This window comes from Anas platyrhynchos, chromosome 8 (assembly GCF_047663525.1).
Source record: "Anas platyrhynchos isolate ZD024472 breed Pekin duck chromosome 8, IASCAAS_PekinDuck_T2T, whole genome shotgun sequence".
Classification (NCBI taxonomy): domain Eukaryota; kingdom Metazoa; phylum Chordata; class Aves; order Anseriformes; family Anatidae; genus Anas; species Anas platyrhynchos.
Genome location: NC_092594.1, coordinates 30,169,207 through 30,188,948, shown reverse-complemented (window position 1 = coordinate 30,188,948; position 19,742 = coordinate 30,169,207). Strand labels below are relative to the sequence as shown.

The window sequence follows — 19,742 nt, the reverse complement described above, 5'->3', positions numbered from 1 at the left end:
GCCTTGCATTGATTTCTTGCGTTTCGCTTTGTTTTATGCTGCTGTAATGGAGGTCAGAAATACTCTGATTCCATTATCTAAAAATCCTTCAAGCCTGTTCTTGAGTGCAAAATGGCTTTCACTGATGTATTTCACATGAGGTTAATTGCATCTGAAAGCAAGTCTGGGAAAGGAATATGTGAGGGTCTGTCACCTCAAGGTAACTGAAGACTGCAGGATCTGCTGGGGTCAGGATACCTGTTTGTCACAGTCACTGGAGTGACAGGTTCACCAGGCACATTCACCTGGTTGGTATCAGACTACAAGATAGCGAAGGGATGGCATAACGTAACCTGTTCCTACATGTGACTTGGATTGTAAAAGGCTCCAGCACAGGGATTACATAATACTTGATCTTTTTGGCAGATAAGTTATTCTAGCAGCTTTGGAAATACTGTGTTCCAGTAAAGGCTTTGCCAAGTTAGGGACTCAGTCGCTATGACTTCAGATAATGAACCAGCTTGAACCCATGCCATGCTCAACATTAGAAAATGAACACTGAAGGTTAGTGCTGGATTTCACGAAATACTGTGTAGAAGAACGTGTGGGTTTTGGCTTCTGCGCTAAGTGGAAAGGTTTCCAAAGAAGCTGAGCACAAGGTCTGCTGCTGACTTCAGGTGCTTATCTTCACGGTTAAGCTCTTGACTTTTTTTTTTCCAATAAACGTTTGGAGAACAATGCAGCAGGGAATTGTACTGCTGGGATAGAAGAGCCTCCTTATGTGGATTATTATGCAAGAGTGTTTAATCACACGCCCTGAAGCACTGTTTCTTCGCAGACTGTTAATCTCCTCCGCTCACATCTACTGGGTCCTCCATTATGTAATTTAGTGACTGGCAGGTTGCTGCTTTAGTTAATTCTTAATAGACTGTCACTTTGGGTTTGTTCTTTGATGTCAAACTCCCCTGTTTTCTTTCCTTGCAGAGCTGATGGAGAAGTGAAACACTGTGTGATCTACAGCACTCCAAGAGGTTACGGGTTTGCAGAACCATATAACCTGTACAGCACGCTTAAGGATTTGGTTCTTCATTACCAGCAGACGTCCCTCGTCCAACACAACGATTCCCTAAATGTCAGGCTTGCCTACCCTGTCTACGCACAGATGCCCCCCTCTCTTTGCAGATAAATTTTGGGGAGGAGGAAAGTGTTGGCTATCTTGGATTCTTTTCTACAATTTTTATTAGAACTTGGAGGGCATTCTTTCTCCTTAGACTGCTTGTTTTGCACAAGAAGTGATTCTGTGAATGTGAATCAAAAAGAGGCCTAGCAGCAACAAGACGACAACTTGGGTGTAGGTGTCCTGGTGCTACCTTAAAAGCTCAGCTGTGCTTTTACACTGATACTTGTGTTTCCTTATGAGGGGAATAAACTCAACAAAATGCATACAAAAATACTGGAAGCAAAACATTGTTTTCTGGAGATAATTTTTTGCCAGGCACCTTCAGTGGAACTTCTAATTGGATTTTGTTTTCTCTTGTTCTAGCAGAGGCGATTCGAAGCCTCTGCTAGAGGCATCAGTAACGTCTTTCAGTCTTAAACTCCCAAGAAACTAGGGGGGAAACTCTACCACAGCAATTCTTCTCTGTTAATTTTAGCAGCTTCTCTGCGATTCAGCCGAACTTCCAAAAGAGGGCTTGTCTTGAGGTAGCGTGGAATTTGGTGAGAGAAGACCAAAGGAATTACGGGAAAGCTTCAGGTTTTTATTTAAATGGAAAAATGCTTGTAAAGAAAAGTCGCTTTATTTTTTTGCCAACAGTGACAAAGTTTTGGTTTCAATGGCACTACAGGTCTTCACTTAAAGGAAACGTTTATAACCAAATTGAACACACCAAAACTTTGTTTGTTGCTAGATTGAGCACTTACGGGGAAGGTTGCGTTAGCATCCGCACATACTTTCTACACCAAAACTTGAAACAAATAAAAGGAAAAGCTAAAACATTGTGTGGCTTCAAAACACTAAATTTGTCTGATCTGATGTAACTGCTCACTCTCCTCTTTTCCTCCTCCCCTCCCTTCCTCCCGTTCCTCAGCTTGGGATTCTGTTTCCAGTTTTTAAAGATGCTTCAGAATGTAAACTAGAACGAAGCTTGCACTCGTGTTGCTGTTCTCTTGCTGAACAACGACAGACTCTCCTAATGCTTGATTTTGATGTAAAAGAGGTAGGTGCAATCTAATGCTTCTGGATGGCTTACTGTACCAAATTATTTTCTGAGGAGTCGCCACTTTGGCTGTATAGAAGTGTGTGAGCTAATTAGAGATCTCCTCCGATTTGTTCTTTGCAAGCTAGACCCTGAGCTTCCACACCACTGCCACCAAGCAAGATTTTACACCGGTGTAATCTGAATTCCCTTGTAGTTTTGGACGTAGTGCAAAAGGGGAAGGAAGGAGCGCCGTGCTCCTCAGTTACTGGGTGTCGGGTCCCATCCTTTGGCCAGGGCTGCTGTCAGGTACTGGAGCAGGTAGTCCCGGGCTTTGCCGAGCGTAACAATCATCCGAGAAATCCCCTCCCTGGAAAGTATACAGAGCAGCTTATTTCCATTCCTTAAGCTTCTGAAATGAAAAAGAGCTAAGTTTGGCAAACCGAGCCGCTTGGCATCAAAGCGTAACTGGCAAATTAATTGTTCAGTGTGCAACCTTGAAAGTTACTTTTGTTCCCATTACTGGAAGCGGTCCCCTTGAAATGCACCCATTGTACGGGACAGGAAGCAGACAGCCGCGCGGATCTGAGAATGTTCTAGACCTGTTTCTGACCCTGTGGCTCATTTCCTGTTTAAATGTGGCTTTTCTGTAATGCCTAGGGAGGAATGCCAGGCCTGTTGGTGTCGAATGTTTACACGAGAAGTATTATTTAGCCGAATGTCCTGAATTTGCAAGCAGGGAAATGACAAGCCTGGAGCACTGATGGCCATTGCCAGGAGGGGAGTCCAGGTGCCTGGCGTGCCCGTGATATGTTTTATTTTGCACTAATGACCCCGACGCTTCCCAGGCACTTTCTGATCAGCTGGAGTGCGGTCTGCTGGCAAGGAGCTCCGTAAATGCCACTTTCCGTGAAATGAAACACCACAAGATTGAACCAAAGCTTGGAGATAGAGAGAAGGAAGCTCGTGCAAGCTGCCGTGTCAGAGTGACCTGCATCTGCTGGTGTCCCTTCTGTCCCACTTCCCTGAGGAAAGGAAAAAAAACAGAGGTAGCCTTTGCTCATAGTGAAAATCTGGAATGGATTCCTCTGTTGTGTGTAGACGTGGAAATTTTTCTTTTTAACGACCCTTGCCCTACCTCTTGGAGAATTTGCAGTTCTAATCTGGTCGCTGTAAAGCCGTCGCTTTCACACCCACGGGCACCTGGCGTGCCCCTGGTGCTGGGCTCAGCCAAACGCCCATGAGGGAAGGCAGTTCAGAGGCACAAGTGACAGCCAGGAGCCTAATTCCTGTGAAAAAATCTGTGCGAGAGGAGCGCCCTTTTTCTGTGCCTCTGGGATCTCCTCTTGAAGCTGGTGGGACACGAATTTCTGATCCCTGCTCTTGTGAGAGGGACACTGGCTGAAGCACTCCACATCTGCCACGTTTTTAGATAGCGCTCGGCCTCGGGTTTGGTTTAGACAAGCGCAGATCTGCTTCCAAGCTCGTAAATCCCGGCACACCCTCGCAGTACTGACAGCAGCGGGGTAGGGAAGCGGGGCTGGCTGAGGTTTCCCCGCAGAGGAATCCCACTGATCCTGTGAGGTCTCGGTGCAGGCTCCGGCCCCGGCCGTGCCAACGTAAACACCGAGTAATTCCGCTGGCGTCTGGCGGTGCCTCGGCCGTGCAGTGGTGTGAGCGAGCTCAGGCTCTGGCCCCTCTCCCCGAGATCTCTCCCTGATGGCAGGTGATGGATTCGCTGTGAACGACGTGCTCAGAGCCAAAAGCCATCCCGAAGGATTTCTTAGAGGCTGCTCTGCCCAGGCCTCTGAAGCAGGGCAGATGGAGCCCACTCTGCGTGCGCTCGGCTCCTTTGCCCTCCGCTGAGGGTTTGTTTTGCCTCTGCACCTTTCTGCATTTGCTTTTAGGCACCTGAAGTCGCAGCCGCCGGCACTGCTGCCCTCGACCCTCACGTGCCATTGCACAGATTCCTTTCACGTCCGCTTTGCACTCGTATGGCAAGTGAAATGGGCACAAAACCGCCCGGCACGGGCAGCTGCTGTCACCCGCAGGGTGAGGGCTGAGTCCTGCTGCTCCGGCAGCACCAGGATGGGGAGAAAACCCCTCGCGTCCCGCAGCAGGGTGCAGGATTACACCCTAGTGCAAAACCCAGCTGCTAAGCCTAGAACAAATACAGGAAATGTGAACGCAGAGGCAAAACAAAGGGACTCGAGTGCTTTTAGAGCAGGAAGGTGCAAGAACGCTTCGGTTTCAGGAGTCTCAGTGGCGGGAGGAAAGGGGGGGAGAGCCCCGCTGGCGTGGCAGCCGCTTGGTGTTGGGCTGCGGGTCGCCCCTCGTTGTGTTAAATGTATATGTAGACTTAAATAAGTAACTTTTGCACAGTGTTAAAGGGGGGCGGGGGGGTGGGAATGCTGAAACTCTTAATATGCACAGTTTCTTCTAATCTGTTTTGAAGTATATTTGCAGGGATCAGGGGTGAGTCAGTATTTTGTATTCGGATGGATGGGAAATCAGGTCGACTTCCACAGTTGCCATTGGCCCCGTTACATCAGCCAAGAGTGCCATGTTTCTGAAGTTAGTAAGTCACAAATCTTTTCCCACTCGTTTCTTTACTGCGTGAGCTTAGAACGGAAGGAAGCAGCCTGGAAGCAGAGGGGTGTCTCGACAGACACTCGGGCTGCTGCGCGGCACTGTGCGACGCAGTGACTGCCCGACGCAGGGATGCTCCAGATCTGGGGCTTGTAGTTCTTTTTTTTCTTCTTCTTCTTTTTTTTTTTTTTTTTTTTTTTTTTAATAATTCTCAGCTGCTTTGCACCGCTGGTAGTTGCAGTTCAGACCCGGTGCAGCCCTCTGTCTTATGCCAAACCCAAGATGCTCTTCCCACCCATCTCTCGGTGTGGCAGAGCTGCGAGAAGTTTTCCATGTAACGCGCTGGGCCTGAGCCTTTTCTCGCTGACACTCATGCAAGCAAGAGTCTCACAGCAGAAAGCCACGGTCAGGAAAAGCGCTCCTATTTAATCCTACCCAGATTCATCGTAGCTGGGCAAAAAGCAGCCTCTGGCCATTTGCAACGCCAGGCAACTGTAATGGGGACTGTGGCAGGGCTTGGTGACACGGGGTTGCCCTGACACTGGCTCCGCAGCCTCGGGCAGCAGCATCGCTGCAGCAGTGTCACAGCTCAGTTTGGAAAAGCCCCTAATTTGGTACTTGAACAATCTCTTCTGGTTTTGAATGAATGTTTCTTTTTTTGTTTTGTTTTGTTTTTGTTACACTACCAGGGAATAAAGCTCTGAAACGTCAGTGAGTCTTGTACGTTCGCTGCACTATGCAGACACAAACAGGTACTGGTTGTGGGCGGGGAGGCTACGAGGCAGGTTTAAATGCAGCTTTACACAGCATTACGATGCGGCCGGCTTGTTTTGTTTCAAATCAGACTTTTTGTATGCATAGTTCCCTCCTGTTCCTTCACAATATCTGCTTTTGGACCAGCAAAGTGACAAAGCCTTCCCAAGGGCGAGCAGTGCAGGGGGGCAGCGGGTTAGGCTCACCCCCATGCAGCACTCCGAGCACGGGGAGGCTGCCTGAGGCTTCAGGATGCAGTGACATCCCGAATCGCAGAGGTTGAGGCTTCTGCCAAAAGAAAGCGGCGATGCCAGAGCAGATCCGTGTGCAGTGCAGGGCTGGGAGGCACTGGGCGAGCTGATTGTGCTCCTGCGTGTGCAGGAGAAGCAGGCAGGAAATTAATAGAAGGCCGTACGGCCTCGCTCCGGCCTGGAAGGAAACTCACCTCGCCGAGCCCCTGGTTTTCCTTGGCACACCTCGTGCTGCCAGCAGCAGGGCCCCGCGCTGCCTGCCCAGATAAACGCGAGCCTGTTCAGCCCGGCCGGCTCAGCACTGAGCGAAGAGCATGTTTGGATGGGGTGAGAGGAAGTTTGGCCAACATTTTTGTGAATCTTGCGTTCTGCGGGCAGAAATACTTTCCACCGAATGGGAAGGGAAAAAGAAGGAGAAAAAAAAAAAAAAACTCTTTTGAAATCTTTTCAATTCCTTCCTGTTTGTTCACAGGGCAGATAGCAAGCATTAGCCCTGTGCTGGTTTACTCCGTGGGTGACAGCAGTGCTGTGGGTGCTGGGCTTCAGGGCTGGCTCCATCCCATTAACGCGGAATTTGCAGGTTTTATCGCTGTGTTTTGTGACTTGAATCGCCATTTGTTCTAAAATCTGCCTTTACAAAAATGTAATGTGAGCATCAGAGGCAAAAAATAAATAAATAAAATAAAAATACTTCTTATTGATAGGGGAAAAAAACAACCAGTATTTGACAAAACAGCTTTAACTCGCCCCCTCCCCAACCTTCCTCTCGTATCGCTTCCTCAAGGCTGGCAGCCGCTTGCCTCCGGACCCAGCAGTGCTGTACCTGTGCCCGGATTCGGAGCAGTCAGAGCAGGGCCTTAGGGATCACTTGGAAAAAAGGCTGGTGTCCGGAGGCAAGGCTGCCCAGGGGACCTCACCCCAGTATCGCTCTGGTGGCTTCACAGGAGCCGGGCAGTGCTCGGGCCAGCAGCAGGGGCTCAGCTCAGTGGGCCGGGGGGGTTGGGTCCCCCCTTGTTTCCATGAGCCACTTCTGCACCGAGCAAGGAGACGTTGGACTAAACCTGTTAATTTTGTATATCTGGCTGTTTATTGCACCACGGGATTGTAATGGTCTGCATCATCTGTGTGTGTGCGTGTGCGTGCGTGTGTCTCTGTGCTGTGTGTGTAGGTAGGTGTAAGCTGTAGTCACAGGTTAGAGGCGTCAGCTGCAAGTGGCACTGCCCCGTGGGAAGGAACCAAAACTCACCGCTAGCACGGTCGGGCACGCGTTTGGGCAAAGTTGGGCTCCTTTCTGTCAAACGACGAGGGGTTGGTTGTGCTCACCTCGAATCTGTGCTTCTGAAACCCCCTCTGGGGGGCTGCTGGTAACCCGCTCTGCACCTGGGCGTGCCAGGGGTTGGCTCTGGGACAAAGCACTCACAGCCGTTCAAAGCGAAGGGTTAGGTCAGGAAACCTTGTTCCTCCGCGATGCGCTGAGTGCCTGCACGTTCCCCACGAATCGTCCCGGCTCCAGCCGATGTGCGCGGGGTGCTGGTGCTGCTGGTACTGGTGTTACTGGTGGTGGTGGTGCTGGTGCTGGTGGTGTGTGTCCCTTGTGAGCGGGCTGCCCGTACAGGTGCGGTTCGTTGTACAGCCTGAGTGGGCGTGCGGTCTTGTAGCGAGGGCTGGCGTAACAGCGCGCTCTTTGTACAACCTTTGCGTTCACGTTTCTTCTTCTTCTTTTTTTTTTTTTTAACCTTGAATTCTATTTTCTTTAAGGGAAACTGCATCTGTTAGGAACCTGCTTCTCAAGAAGCCGTTGAATTATTTTCTTTCTGTATGAATTCCAGCATGTAACTTTGGTACTCTTGTTTGTTATTTGTGTAAAACCTGTTCTTCTGTCGTTTATGGTGTAGTCAAAAAACAAAAAAAAGAAAAAAAAAAAAAAGAATTCATGTAGTTTAACTTTTAAAAAAGAAACAAACTGCTTCATAAGGAAACCAATTGTATGTTAGTGTTTTCAGACAAGTCATACTGTAGTTTCTAGATCAGTAATGCAACACTGTACTTGTCACCAGATGTGTTACGATTTTGCTGTACTTTCCTTTCATAGATGGTTGGGCTTTTAAATCCCAGACACTAAGCATCCTGGGCCTACTTGCTCTAGATCAAACATGCAATAAAGAGTTGCAATAAAGCACATTGACATGTAATGTTTTAGAAGGATGTACTGACAGCTGTTTCTAATAAATTCAGAAATGCAGCGTGCTCGGGCTCTCGGCGTGTTCGCTGCCTTCGTGCCTGCCGGCCACGGTGCTGCGCCTCGCCCCCAGCAAAGGGAGGGCGTGGGGCTGGGACTGCCTGGGCTGGGGACAGGGGCAGGGACCCCAGGGACAGCAGGGACCCGAGGGCTGGCAGGGACCAACGGGGGTGGCCCCTCGGGGGGGACACGGGGAGCAGGGCCGCAGGGAGGGCTGCAAAGCACCGAGTCAGGTGTTTTCTGCCTGCTGCTGAGTCAGCGTTTTCACAGACTGAGCTGACGGCTCCCCAAAACACCACGTCAGCATTTCCTCAAACTGCTGAGTCAGCCTTCCCGAGCGCTGAGTCAGCGTTTCCCCGCACCCCAACCCCGCTGGCCCTCAGGGAGGGAATTGGGCACCGGAGGCAGTGGGAAGAGGCTGGGGGCGCTCCTGGGGCCTCGCGCTTTTGTTTGTTTCTCTTCTTAAATTTACTTTGTTGTCCTAAAGGCTAATGAGGTAGAGTTACAGGAAAGATGTAAGCCGCTAATTGGCGACTCATTTTGCTCAGGGCTTTGCCAGCCGGGTTGTTTCATTAGGAAAACATCGCAGCCGGGAGCCGGGGTAGGAAATTTCCAAGCGGCCGCGCTGACTGGATGGAAAGAAAAACAGCACCCAGCTTGGGCAGCTTCTCGCGGAAAGGGCAGATCCCGGGATTTTTCCATTCTCAGCTGCACCACGGAGCTTCCTGAAAGGCCCTGGGTTCGCCCCGAGTCCCCGGCAGGAGCTGGGACAGGGGCCCGGTGTCCCCGGGCAGGGCAGGGGTGCAGGATGGACAGACAGACAGACGGGGATGTTGTCATAAGATGTTCCCTTTAGGGCTGCAGCAAGAGATTCCCAGGGACGCGCTTCCCCATGGGGGGTGAAAGCCTGGAAACAAGGCCCTGGCTCGGCCTCGAGCTGCGATTCCTCCTGGCACCTCCCTGCCGGAGCAGCGGGGCCAGGCGCTTTCAAGTAACCGGGTGGATCAGGGTTGGTGCAGACCCAGAATCCCTACTGCACAGGAGAGCTTCTTGTCTCGCTTGCCGGGTTCTGTCCAACTTGGAACAGAAAGTTAAATACAAAATTTGACGCCGGACACTATTTTGTGGGGAAAAAACACAACAATTTGGGTTCAGCTGGGAGGGACTCGCTCCAGCCCCAGCCCTTCCCTACCTCCCCAAGGACAGCACACAGGAAGGTTTGAAGCAAGGCTTCACCCTCACCAAGATAAACCACTTCGTCTGCTGGTATTTTCTCCCTGAATTTCCACCAAAGTCGCCCTTTGTGACTGCCAGGCTCCCTCTTGCTGCCCCCAGCCCCTTTTTCTCTGAGCCCCCCCAGCCTTCTCCCCCTCAGCTCTCCCCTCAGGGCGCTGCAAACCAGGAAAACGCAGGGGAGGGATCCCAGGCGAGGGGTCGGGCAGAAGAGCGCTAACTCCACGGACACCTCAAGGCTGGAGCATCTCCTGCAGAGCAGGACCGGCCCCAGAGAGCTTCCCCACCTTTTCCTTTCCTCCACTTTCAAGTGGATCAGGGACTGGGATGAGCACAGCCCGCCCGACCGCCCCGGGCAGGTGCTGCACACGCTCCTGCAGCCGCTGTGCCAAAGGAAACACAAACATCCTACCCAAAGAAAGCACTTTTCATCGGCAACACAGTTCCCATTTTTGCACAGGGCCGGCCTGTTCTCGGCAGCTTTCCCCGCTGGGCTGAGCCAAAGCCCAGCCGAGATTTCCGGGCTGGGGCTCGGCCAGAGCCACCCAAACCAGCCCCAAACCAGCCCCGTGACCGCCTCGGAGACCTGGGGAGGATTTAAAGCAGCCCGAAGGGAAATGAAGCTCAGCCTGAGAGCCCCTCCGGGAGCTGGGGGCATGGGGCCAAGGGATGTGGGACCAGGGGGATGCAGGACCCAGGAGATTTGGGAACTGGGGATGCAGCAGCTTGGGGCAGTGGCACCTGGGTACTTGGGACCTCGAGGATGCAGGGCCCCAGTTCTCCTCACTTTTGGACAGGGGACTTTTGTCTAAACATGGTTGTCCCCAGCAGGTCCCCCAGAGGCCTCAGGCCCTTGTACCTAGAAGCAGCTGTCAGGGAAATTCCACTTCCACAGAGTGATGCATCTCGTGAAACCGGCCAAGTCAACAAAAATAGCTCTTAAAAAGAAAAAAAAAAAGAAGAAGAAGAAGAAGAAAAAAAAAATAAAGCACGTAACTTTGGCCTTCAGTTTGGGAAGAGATGAGAAGACAGGAATCGGGGCGGAAGAGGGGGCGAGCAGGAACGTCAGGGCACTTGGCCGCACTTCACTCGCGCAGTAAATAGCGCCGGGCGTTTGTACCTGACCTCAGCGGGCGGCAAGGAGCAAAGCGCTGCCAGGGGGCCGGGACCCCCGCCCTGGCACCTGCACCCGATGGCGAAATCGGCCCCCGTGGGGACGGAGCCCGGGGAGGGGAAGGCGAGGACGAGCCCAGGAACAAAGCGGCCGTTCAGTGCCGCCGCTTGGGCAAATAGAGCCGGGCATGTTCCTGTCGGAGCGCTTCCAGACGGCGCGGGGCTTTGATCCCGGGCGCAGGGCACTGGGGTTGGGGTGTTTTTTTCTTCTTTCCCCGTGTCATGCTTGTTTTTTTTTTTTGTTTTTTTTTTTTCTTCCTGTTTCAAGGTATAATTTTCCTTGGTGTTTGTAATTTCTAGAAGGAATTTCTTGCCGCTGGGACAGGAGCTGGAGCCGCTCTGGGGCTGTGGATGCTCAGAGCCTGGGGCGGAGAGGGGGGCACAGCTCCTTCACCCCAAAGGCTCGAGCCACCAGCACCGGGTCCCCCCTAAACCCACGCACGGGGTGTAGGGCGCATGTGGGAACCCCCCGGTGGGGTGAAGCTCGCTGCCCACAGCCCAAATATTTTCCGGCAGGAAGCGAGGCTGCGCCGCCGCCAGCAGGAATGGGAGGAGACGTGGAGAAAGGGAGTCAGCGCTGGAGCCGGCGGCCAAGGGAATAAACCCGCTGCTGCTGCCGCTCCTCCTCCTCCTCCTGGCCTGACGGATGTTGCCTTTGGCTGGGGCCCTCTTGCAGCGCAGCTGCTGAAAAAATGCTCCGGGCTCCGGCGAGCTCCGTGCACCCGCGTCGGCCCCGGCCAGCTGGAGCCCATCGCGGGGTCACAGCCAAGCCCCGGCCCTCCCAGGGGAGCACCTGAGGGGAAACGGGGCCTTTCCCTGAGGGATGGGGACACGCGGGGTGTGGAGGATGCTCCCTGCCTGCAGGTGCTCCCCGGGGAGCGCTGAGCTGCTTGCCCCAAGGTTGGAGGTGCCACAGGTGTGGGATGTGCCATGGAGCATCCAGGAGGAGCATCCCCAGCAGGGAAGTGGCGGGGCTGAGCCCCAAACCCTGCCAGCTCCAGGGGCTGGACAACGTTAAAAGGACTTTTTAATCTTCTCCTTCCCAAAGCCGTCAAAGCGGCTGCGTGTGGAGGAGAGGACGGGGACGGGGAGGAAATGGGCTTTTAATGCAGCCCTGTTTGCAGAAGGCACGCTCTGTTTTTCTTGGGGATGATGGAAGCCGCTCAAATGGCCTCCGAGGGGCCGGCAGCGCCAGCACGACCCACTCCTGCTGCAGGTGTCTGCCCATGGGGCCAAAACTCACAGACGGGACACCACAGCTGATCCTGCTCTGGCCAAGAGAGTCCCAGCACCAATCCTGCTCCCGGCACCAGCCCCGGGACACAGCACGGGCTCAGGGCTTAGAGGCTGGGGGCAGCCTCTGCTAACGGGGGCCGTAACCTCCTGCAGCCGGTGACCCCGGGCTCTCTTTCCCAGAACCCTTCCCCTGTAGGATTAACGAGGTTTGTCAAACCCAGACCTATTCCCAGCCTGGCCGGATGCGTGGCCTCCTCCTTTGAAGGACCCTTGAAGGAAATAAGCCCCCAGATGAGACCCCGGGGACGCGGCCATGGCCGAGCTCCACAGGGGGAGGTTTGGGGCAGCCTCAGCCACCGCGCACCCACGGGATTAGCGGGCAGACGGACGTGACTGCGAGGCCGTCGCCGGGGCTAATTGCAGAGCGGGTATATTTAGGCGCTGGTTATCCTCTGCCTTTTGCTTATTTTTAGCCCTGGGGGGGCAGAACAGCCCCAGCAAGGGGCAGCGGGGACCTGGCTGTAAGCATGGGGCCGGATCCAGCGCTGAAGCAAAGAAAACACCTGGAGACAGCAAGCATCTTCCCTCCTGCTGCACCTCGCCCAGCACCACGAGCTCAGCTGCAGCCTCAAACGATGCAGGCGAGGGGTCAGGCTGTTTCCAGAGGAAGCCAGGTGAAATACACCAAATTTTGTCTTTTTTTTTTTTTTTCCACATCTCTGGCTCTACCGTGCCGGCAGCGGGCAGGGCCCTGGGGCCACGGCTCTGTCACCTCGGCCACCCCCGGTCCCTGCCACCCTGCAGCGTGAGGCAGCCCCTCCAAGCACTTGGTGACTATCACCCCGTAACTGGTTCGCTGACAGCGTGTCAGGCTGAGAAGACTGCCTGAGCCTTCGTTTGCTGAGCGCTAATTAGCTTAACATTCCTAATCCCTCATTAGCGACGATGAAGTAAGCTCTGAAATATGAGGTCAGCCCTAATCAGCGTTTAAAACCCAAAGCCCACTGGCACGGGATGGAGGCGGGGGTGGTTGGGGGCCAGCCCCAAGGGTTTCACCCCAAAACTTGGCTCCTCGGGCCCGCGTCCCCCTCTCCACACTGACACCCTTATGCCTGGCGTGGGTCCTGGCTCCACGCCACCGGTGGGCACAGGGGGTGGAACTCGGGGAGGTGGCACCTGAAGGGCACCCCAGGGCTCTCGGGGATCTCACCATCGGTATCATGGCCCCTCTCTGGGGTCTCTCCAGAGGACAGAAGTGAGATGGGTTTTAATGTGTCCTGGCAGGACGCTGTCGGTGCCACTTGTTGGGGCAGCAGCCGGCTGCTCGCACCCGTACATGCGCCACGTACCTCCTGCCTCTGTGCCACGGCCGATGGCTCCTCTTCCTCCCTGGGGAAGGAAAAAATGCAAAGCAAAATGTATTCACTTTTTTTTTTTCTTGTTGTTTTTAACGCACACAAGGGCAGAGCACTTCGCAGCCCCACTCCCTGCTGCAACCAGTGCCCGGGTTGGGGTGTGACTTGGTGCACGTCGCTCCTCACAGCCCGGCCATGGGGAAATGAGCAGTATCGGGAGCAGGGAGCAAGGCTGAGCCCGATCCTCCCGGCACCAGCACAGCCCCAGCTCCTGATTTCTGAGGATAGGAACAAGCCTTCGAGGGCTTTTCACACAGAGCACACACGTGCTGCTGTCAGAAGCGAAGGGCTGCTTTTGGAAAGGTTTGGGGTGGTGCCTTATCAAGAGAGCCTCAACAGCTGGGGGCACGAGGGAGCTGCAGGGCGAATCCAGGCTAACGCTGGACCTGCCACCACTCCCCTGGGTGAGAAACCAAGAAAGCACCACGAGTTGGAACTTATGTAAAAAAAAATTTATTTTGGAGGAGGATTTGAACATCGACATGCAGGTACAACATGAATAAAAATTATTGCACCGCTATTATGTGGCAATTGTTCAAGTTTCTAAAAACACAGAAATTCCACACGTCCTCTTATCTAGCTAAGTGCTGAGTGACACGGCTTGGCAGAGCCCCGCTTCAGAGGTGCTCTCGCAGCCACCTGGATATGATATCGAACACAACGTAAACACACACTTCTGTCAAATCTTCTACTAGAAGTACAGAATTATCCTTCACATCCAGTAAGAGAAAACCAGAGAAAGACTTTATCCTCCCCTCTTCGGAAGAAAAAAAAATAAAAATAAAAAATACTCCAAATCACACCTTAATGCAAGTGTGGCAACCAAAACCACCGGTCACTCCCACCCTTCCCCAGCAAGCGCTCTGTAGTACATTAGCAGCCAAAGGCCTCTGACATTCGGACCCGGGAGCGGCCGTTACAATGCTAACGTCTAATATTTACAATAAATATCACCCATCTCTCTTAGTCCGCAACAGGAAGAGACAAAGGGAAAAGTAACACTGAAATGAGGCAGCGCGGTAAGGCGCTGGCCGGGGGCTGGAGCAGGGGAGAGCTGCAAGGGGAAATCAATCAGGAAAGCGATGTTTGTTGGCGGTTGTATGCATGGCTCATTCACCAGGGAATTCCTCCCACCTGTCTGACTCGGTGTCATGTATGGAGGCCACGTTCCCGGCTTGCTGCCTGCTCTGCTCGGGGCTGAGGGCCCCGTCCTGCACGGGGAAAGGCTGCACAGTGCAGCGCACCTGTGCGCACAGACAGCATTCCCAACATCTCCTTCCCCTCCCCAGCACACAAATTTTGCAATCTGAGCAGGTATCTGAGTAATTCTTGGCAGAGCAAGGAGTAAGTCCTGGTCTCCACCTGGTTTGTTATCGTAATTTCGCCAAAAAAAAATCTTTCTGCCCAAGCTTTTTGCTACGGTGCCCCAAAAGGAGTTGGACAGGTGGTGGATGGAGAAGGTGGTGCACCTGGCACATGGAGGGGAACTGCGGGGTTAACGAGGAGCAGGGGACCCAGGGTTTCACTAGGATGCTTTCCTGGTAATGCTGTCGGGCTTTGGCTTCCAAAAAAAGCAGGGTTTTGAAATTGCACTGATCGCTTTCTGTACCTTAGCTACAAAAGAGGCGACTGAGCACATACCTCACCTCTTCTTTGGCCAGTTCAGGCAAAAGCAGCAAAAGCTGTGACACGACAGTTTCCACTCCTCCTTCTATGCTCAAGAAAGGATAACTTCCTGATTCAGCACTGGAGGTACCGGCTGCAAAGAGAGGGAGTCAGCAGCTAATGGAGCTGGTACCTTCAGAAGGTCACCTCCCAGCCTGCGTGTCCCACAGGAGGCTCTGTGCCCCCAGCGTACCTGGCACAGACATAACTTAGGCTCCCTTACTGGGCTCGGTCCGACAGGACCCTCAAGTACTCTGCTGGGAAGGGGTTCAGAAGTGCTACAGTACACCACAGATAGGGAAAGCCAGCAGCTGCCTGCTCTCGCCGCTCCCCCTTAAGGCCACTTCAGCTAACGGCCTGGGCTGGCTGCTTCGAATGACCCCGGCTGCAAAGACCCCTTTAGCTAGGGCAGTGGTTTGGTTTCCCTTCAGGTTTTTTAATGTGGACCCCTTCGTGGACGCCCCCGGGAGCACGTCCTCACATAGCCCTGCACTCACTGCTTGATTTATCCGGGGACGTCCATCTCGGCACGGTTAGGTGCTCCCTGGATGTAAACTTGAGCCTTCTCTTCGCAATCGCCATGGAATTATGATGCTGAATCAATTTCTCATCATTCCCAGGAACCTTGCTTTATGCTGCACTGCCAACTGAATGTTGTTGCTTCTCAGCAATTTCTTAGGAGGTTTCAGTAAGGAAAATATTAGCCAGATCAAGCACCGGATCCTGCCAAGCCTGTTCCTTATTTGCTACCGCTCCAAATCAGCACAATGATATCAACACAAGGGCTTTGCGAGGCTGGAGGCACCCAGGCCCCTGACAGGGCAGTGGAAATGGGATTTATAATCGCTGAGTGCACACAGGTAGCCTACGAATTCCAGGAGGAAAGAGCAAAGAGACAGTACAGCGAGGCCCTGCTCTCAATACCGTCACAGCAAGATTTATTCAGGTGTTATCTGGGAGCTTTGAGGCTTTGGCTAGTGTATTAACACCATACATGTTCACACAGACACACAGAGTAAACACTCGTTTAAACATGGTTAAAAAAAAAAAAAAAAAAGCTCAAACCAAACCAAAATTGGTCCAGAACTGAAGAAATGAAATCCAAGCAGCCAAAAATCACATATATGATGGGGGAAAAATGGTTATGCAGAAAGAATCAGGGCAAGATTACAGAGACTTCTGTGACTTGTGGATTAAGCTGAAATCAGGTTGAAAGAGATGAAGAAAATACATTCCTATATAAAAACATATTTACATTTAGGGACAGTGACTCAAAACTTCAAGTTCAGAAAAGGCCAAGACAATGAAAAAGGCAGCAGTAGAATGGAACAGACCAACGGATGCAGGTTTTAGCTTGGAATACTGTTGCACGGTCATTCTGCTTCTAACAGAGAAAGCCGGTGAGCAGGACACTAGATAGCGCGGGTGATCCGCAGGAGGATATACTCAGACAAGACTAGAATAAGAGCTGAGCACAATCTGGGACAAATGACGGGAGTGTTCATTGACAGTAACCTTTAACTGGATGAAGAAATGGCTTACAGTGCTACAGGTATCACCAGTCACAGTTATTGGTGTATTGGTATCTAATCCTCAGCAATGAGCACTGGTACCCGGAGTCGGTCACACCTAAAGCAAAGCAATGTCTAAACCTAAGAGCTGAGAGTAATTTTTAAGGGAACAAGTGACCTCTGCAGTGGAAATGATCTAGCTATCACAGCTGAAACCTTAAAATATCACATGTGTTTTGAAGTCTGCTTGCAGCTTGTCCACAGAACTCAAGGAGTCAGAACTCTTCATAGTTTTCTGGTTGGTTGTTTTTAAAATGGGCAGATTTGGAAAACTCTGCGAGTTTCCCAAGCCCCAGTTCAGAAATGTTAAGGAACACCTTAAAATCCCTACCTATTTAGACTCACCAAGAGAAGGAAAAGTCTCCGAAGGTCATTTATCGTTGAGATATCTTTGCCCAAGACATACTAGAGAACACGTGACTACAAATTTCTCTACTTTAAAATCCACCTACAAGGCGCCCCTCTCCTGGGGTCATTTATTCTGAGGCAAGTTACAAATTGAAGCCAGACAAAGGAAGATAAAACATCATTAAAATTTTAAAAACAGAAGGAGAAGTTGCCACGTGTCCTATAAAGGAGAAATAAAAATAATCCCTCCCAAAAGAAAACAGCTTAGAGATTTCTCTGATTGGGAAAACAAACAAACTAACAAACAAAAAACACTTTTACTTGGTTTAAAGAGAAGACAGGGATCTCTCTCTGTCCAACCTCTCCCATCCAAGTCCCTTCTTCATATCCTCTATGGATGTGTGCAGAACTGTGAGTGCACACAGTGTCAAAGAGGCCTTACTTGCACTGAAGATTTGTTGTTCCCGAATTTGTGGACCAGAGAGTACTTTCTTCTCCTTGTCAAACAAAACTAGATTGTAAATTCAAAGACAATATTCAAGACCTGTGAATTTCAAAGACATTTGAAAGAAGTTTGAAAACCAGAGATTTTGAAGTAAGCTGCCTTTTTTGTGTTGCGAATTTTTGGGATCTTAAATAAATGCAGAATTGGAAGGAAGAGCACAACAAGCCCTAAACTCAGGTAAAACAAAAGGTCAGGAAGGGAAAAATCAGCAAACTGTTTCCTAAGCCCTGTTTTAAAGATACCCTGTTCTAAAGAGACCTCAAACAGCAAGCATTACTGTGTACAAAAATAGAATAGCAAGGATGAAAAAACACAAAAAACAGTATGAAAAAAACCCTCCCAAAAATAGATGTACACAAGTTCTATTTTATATTAGTGTATATTACAAAATTCAAACATGCAGTCTCTATTCCGAATGCAGAATGCTCCAGTCCGTGTGTACCAGGGATGCTGCTATGTTTTCTTTACCGTACCATCGTGTGACAGGGGAAAGTCTTGTATTTTTAACTGACTTCCAACCTCTTTGCTTTTTGCTTGTGTGAGAGTCCCTTCTTTACAGGGCCTCGTGCTGCCATCTGGCAGAGGAGAGGCTCTCAGAGGTGGCTGTCCAAGAGCATGCGACAGCTCCTTCGATGGAGTGATTCTGCAGCTACCTCCTAGTACTTCAGGTGCTTTAGCACTGTAAAAAGTTGCCTCTTTTTTTGCCACCACAGGACACGTTGCTTCCCAAGGTTTTGCTGAGTTTAATGACTCTGTGCAGGATCCACTCCTTGTGGTCAGACTGTCTGTGCTGGGTAGTTTGGCTTTCTCTTGACACGCTCCTGTTTGTGAAGCTTCCTGCCTTTTTTGCTTCAAATCTCTCTCTTCTTTACAGGAAGCACCCAAATGGGGGAAATCCTTTTTCTTTTCCACCTCTCCAGAACCAGGCATGCTGAGCTTCAAAGGGCCCAAGACACTCTGAGCTAGTGGCATTAACTGAGACATGGAGAGTGCCCTTTCGATAGCACTGGGGACGAGCAGTGTGGAGGACACAGTACCTGCTGGGCTGCCCTGGCTCGTTTTGCTTGCCGTTGAGGCACTCTCTGCCTGGGACGAGCTGGGTCGCTTTTCAGCGCTCGGACTTTTTTGGGATGTTTCACTCACACTGGCAGGACAAGGAGATAAGGTGCTGTGCTGTTCTGTGGGCTGAATTGTGCCCTTGTGATCCTTCTCACTGCGATCCACAGGACTCACCAAGCGAGGAGTGCTCACACTTGCTGTGCAACAAGAAGAAAGTGCTAGCAGAGGTTTCGACTCTTGTTTTTTCTGACTGATTTCTGTTAGAGGGGTGTCTTTCAGGTCAAGTTTACCACATGAGGCCCCTGAAGAGTCACTTTTTTCAAGTTCAGGGAGTTTGATAGATGGGCACGGTATACTTTCTGTGAAATCTGTTGGTTTTTGAGTAATAGTAGTTGCCCTATGATCTCTGATTGCTTCAGAAGGCTTGTCTTTTGGACCTAAACACTGAAAGGTTTTGTTTTCTGCCAATTTCTGTTCTTTTGCAGTTGTTCCTGATCTTAGGAATGGCTTTTCTGAATCAGCTAAATTTTCTGGAGAAGTTCTTGGGAGGACCTCTGATGAGGAAGGGTGCACACCAACTTGCAACGGCTCTGAAACAGTCTTGGCTTGTTGAACATTTCCCTTCTGCAAATCTTCTGTACCTTTTGGATCTTCAGGTAGAAAGGCATCATCTTCAATACTATCCTTGCTTTCCAACTTAGAGGAAAACTTACTATCTTCATTAAAAGAATCTGAGCCTTGGTCTCCACTGTCAGGCGGCTTGTCCATCCTCCTCCCATCCTGACTATCCTCTGAACCATCATCTGTCTCATCTTCAGAAGAATCTACCTCTCTGATGGCCTCCTGCTTTTGCAGAGACTCTCTCCTCTCCACCCTGTCTTGTCGAATAGCACCCAACTTCCTGGAACCTGGCTTCTGCAACATTCCTTTTTCCGCTAGCCCAAGTTTGCCACCTGTTGTTTCATTCACAGATTCTTGTAAACTCTGTAGACTTGGGTCCCTCTGGAGCATCTCCTTCTTAAATTCCGAGTGAGAGATATCCAAGCTATGCTTACGTGAGGAAGCCAGCTTCTTCTCAGAAGAGGACAGCGAGGCAGCTAGTTTCTCAGCCGACTGTACTCTCTTTAGCAAAGGAGACCTAGGGGGCTCAGCACTTTTGGGGCGAGAAATTTGTCTCACCAGTGGTGGAGAGGAGTGTAGTTTTACTGGGAAAGATTGAATAATACTGGAGCTGCCAACTGAGTGTCCTGGTAAAGGAGAGGGGGAGCGTTGCGGTGACGTGGACTGTGGGGTTGGTGATGGAGTGTGAGCTAGTGGTGACAGAGGAATATTTCCTGCAGACTTGCGCCTTGGAGATCTGTACTGTCTTTGAAGCTTTGGTGCTAGTCCATGCAGAGAGCTGGGTCGGATGTGTCCAGAGCTGGCTGGAGAATTGGGAACACTGGAACTGGGAGAGCTGCTCTGGGAAGAATTGCCACCAACTTAGAAGAGATGAAAAAAAAAAATACCATGAAGATTATTACACATG

The 19,742-nt window shown here is 51.2% G+C and overlaps 2 protein-coding genes across 14 annotated transcripts in view; one reads left to right on the top strand and one right to left on the bottom strand.

Moving 5' to 3' along the window:
* Positions 1–8,017, top strand: part of PIK3R3 (phosphoinositide-3-kinase regulatory subunit 3) — a 58,579-nt gene extending 50,562 nt beyond the window's left edge. For all 3 annotated transcript variants that reach the window (XM_027462786.3, XM_072041996.1, XM_072041997.1), the window contains one exon: positions 964–8,017. In XM_027462786.3, the coding sequence (XP_027318587.2) occupies positions 964–1,165 (202 nt within the window). In that variant the 3' untranslated portion in view covers positions 1,166–8,017. The remainder of the gene's footprint in view (positions 1–963) is intronic.
* Positions 4,923–19,742, bottom strand: part of MAST2 (microtubule associated serine/threonine kinase 2) — a 198,933-nt gene continuing 184,113 nt past the window's right edge. For all 11 annotated transcript variants that reach the window (XM_038183262.2, XM_038183260.2, XM_027462776.3 and 8 more), the window contains one exon: positions 4,923–19,695. In XM_038183262.2, the coding sequence (XP_038039190.2) occupies positions 17,609–19,695 (2,087 nt within the window). In that variant the 3' untranslated portion in view covers positions 4,923–17,608. The remainder of the gene's footprint in view (positions 19,696–19,742) is intronic.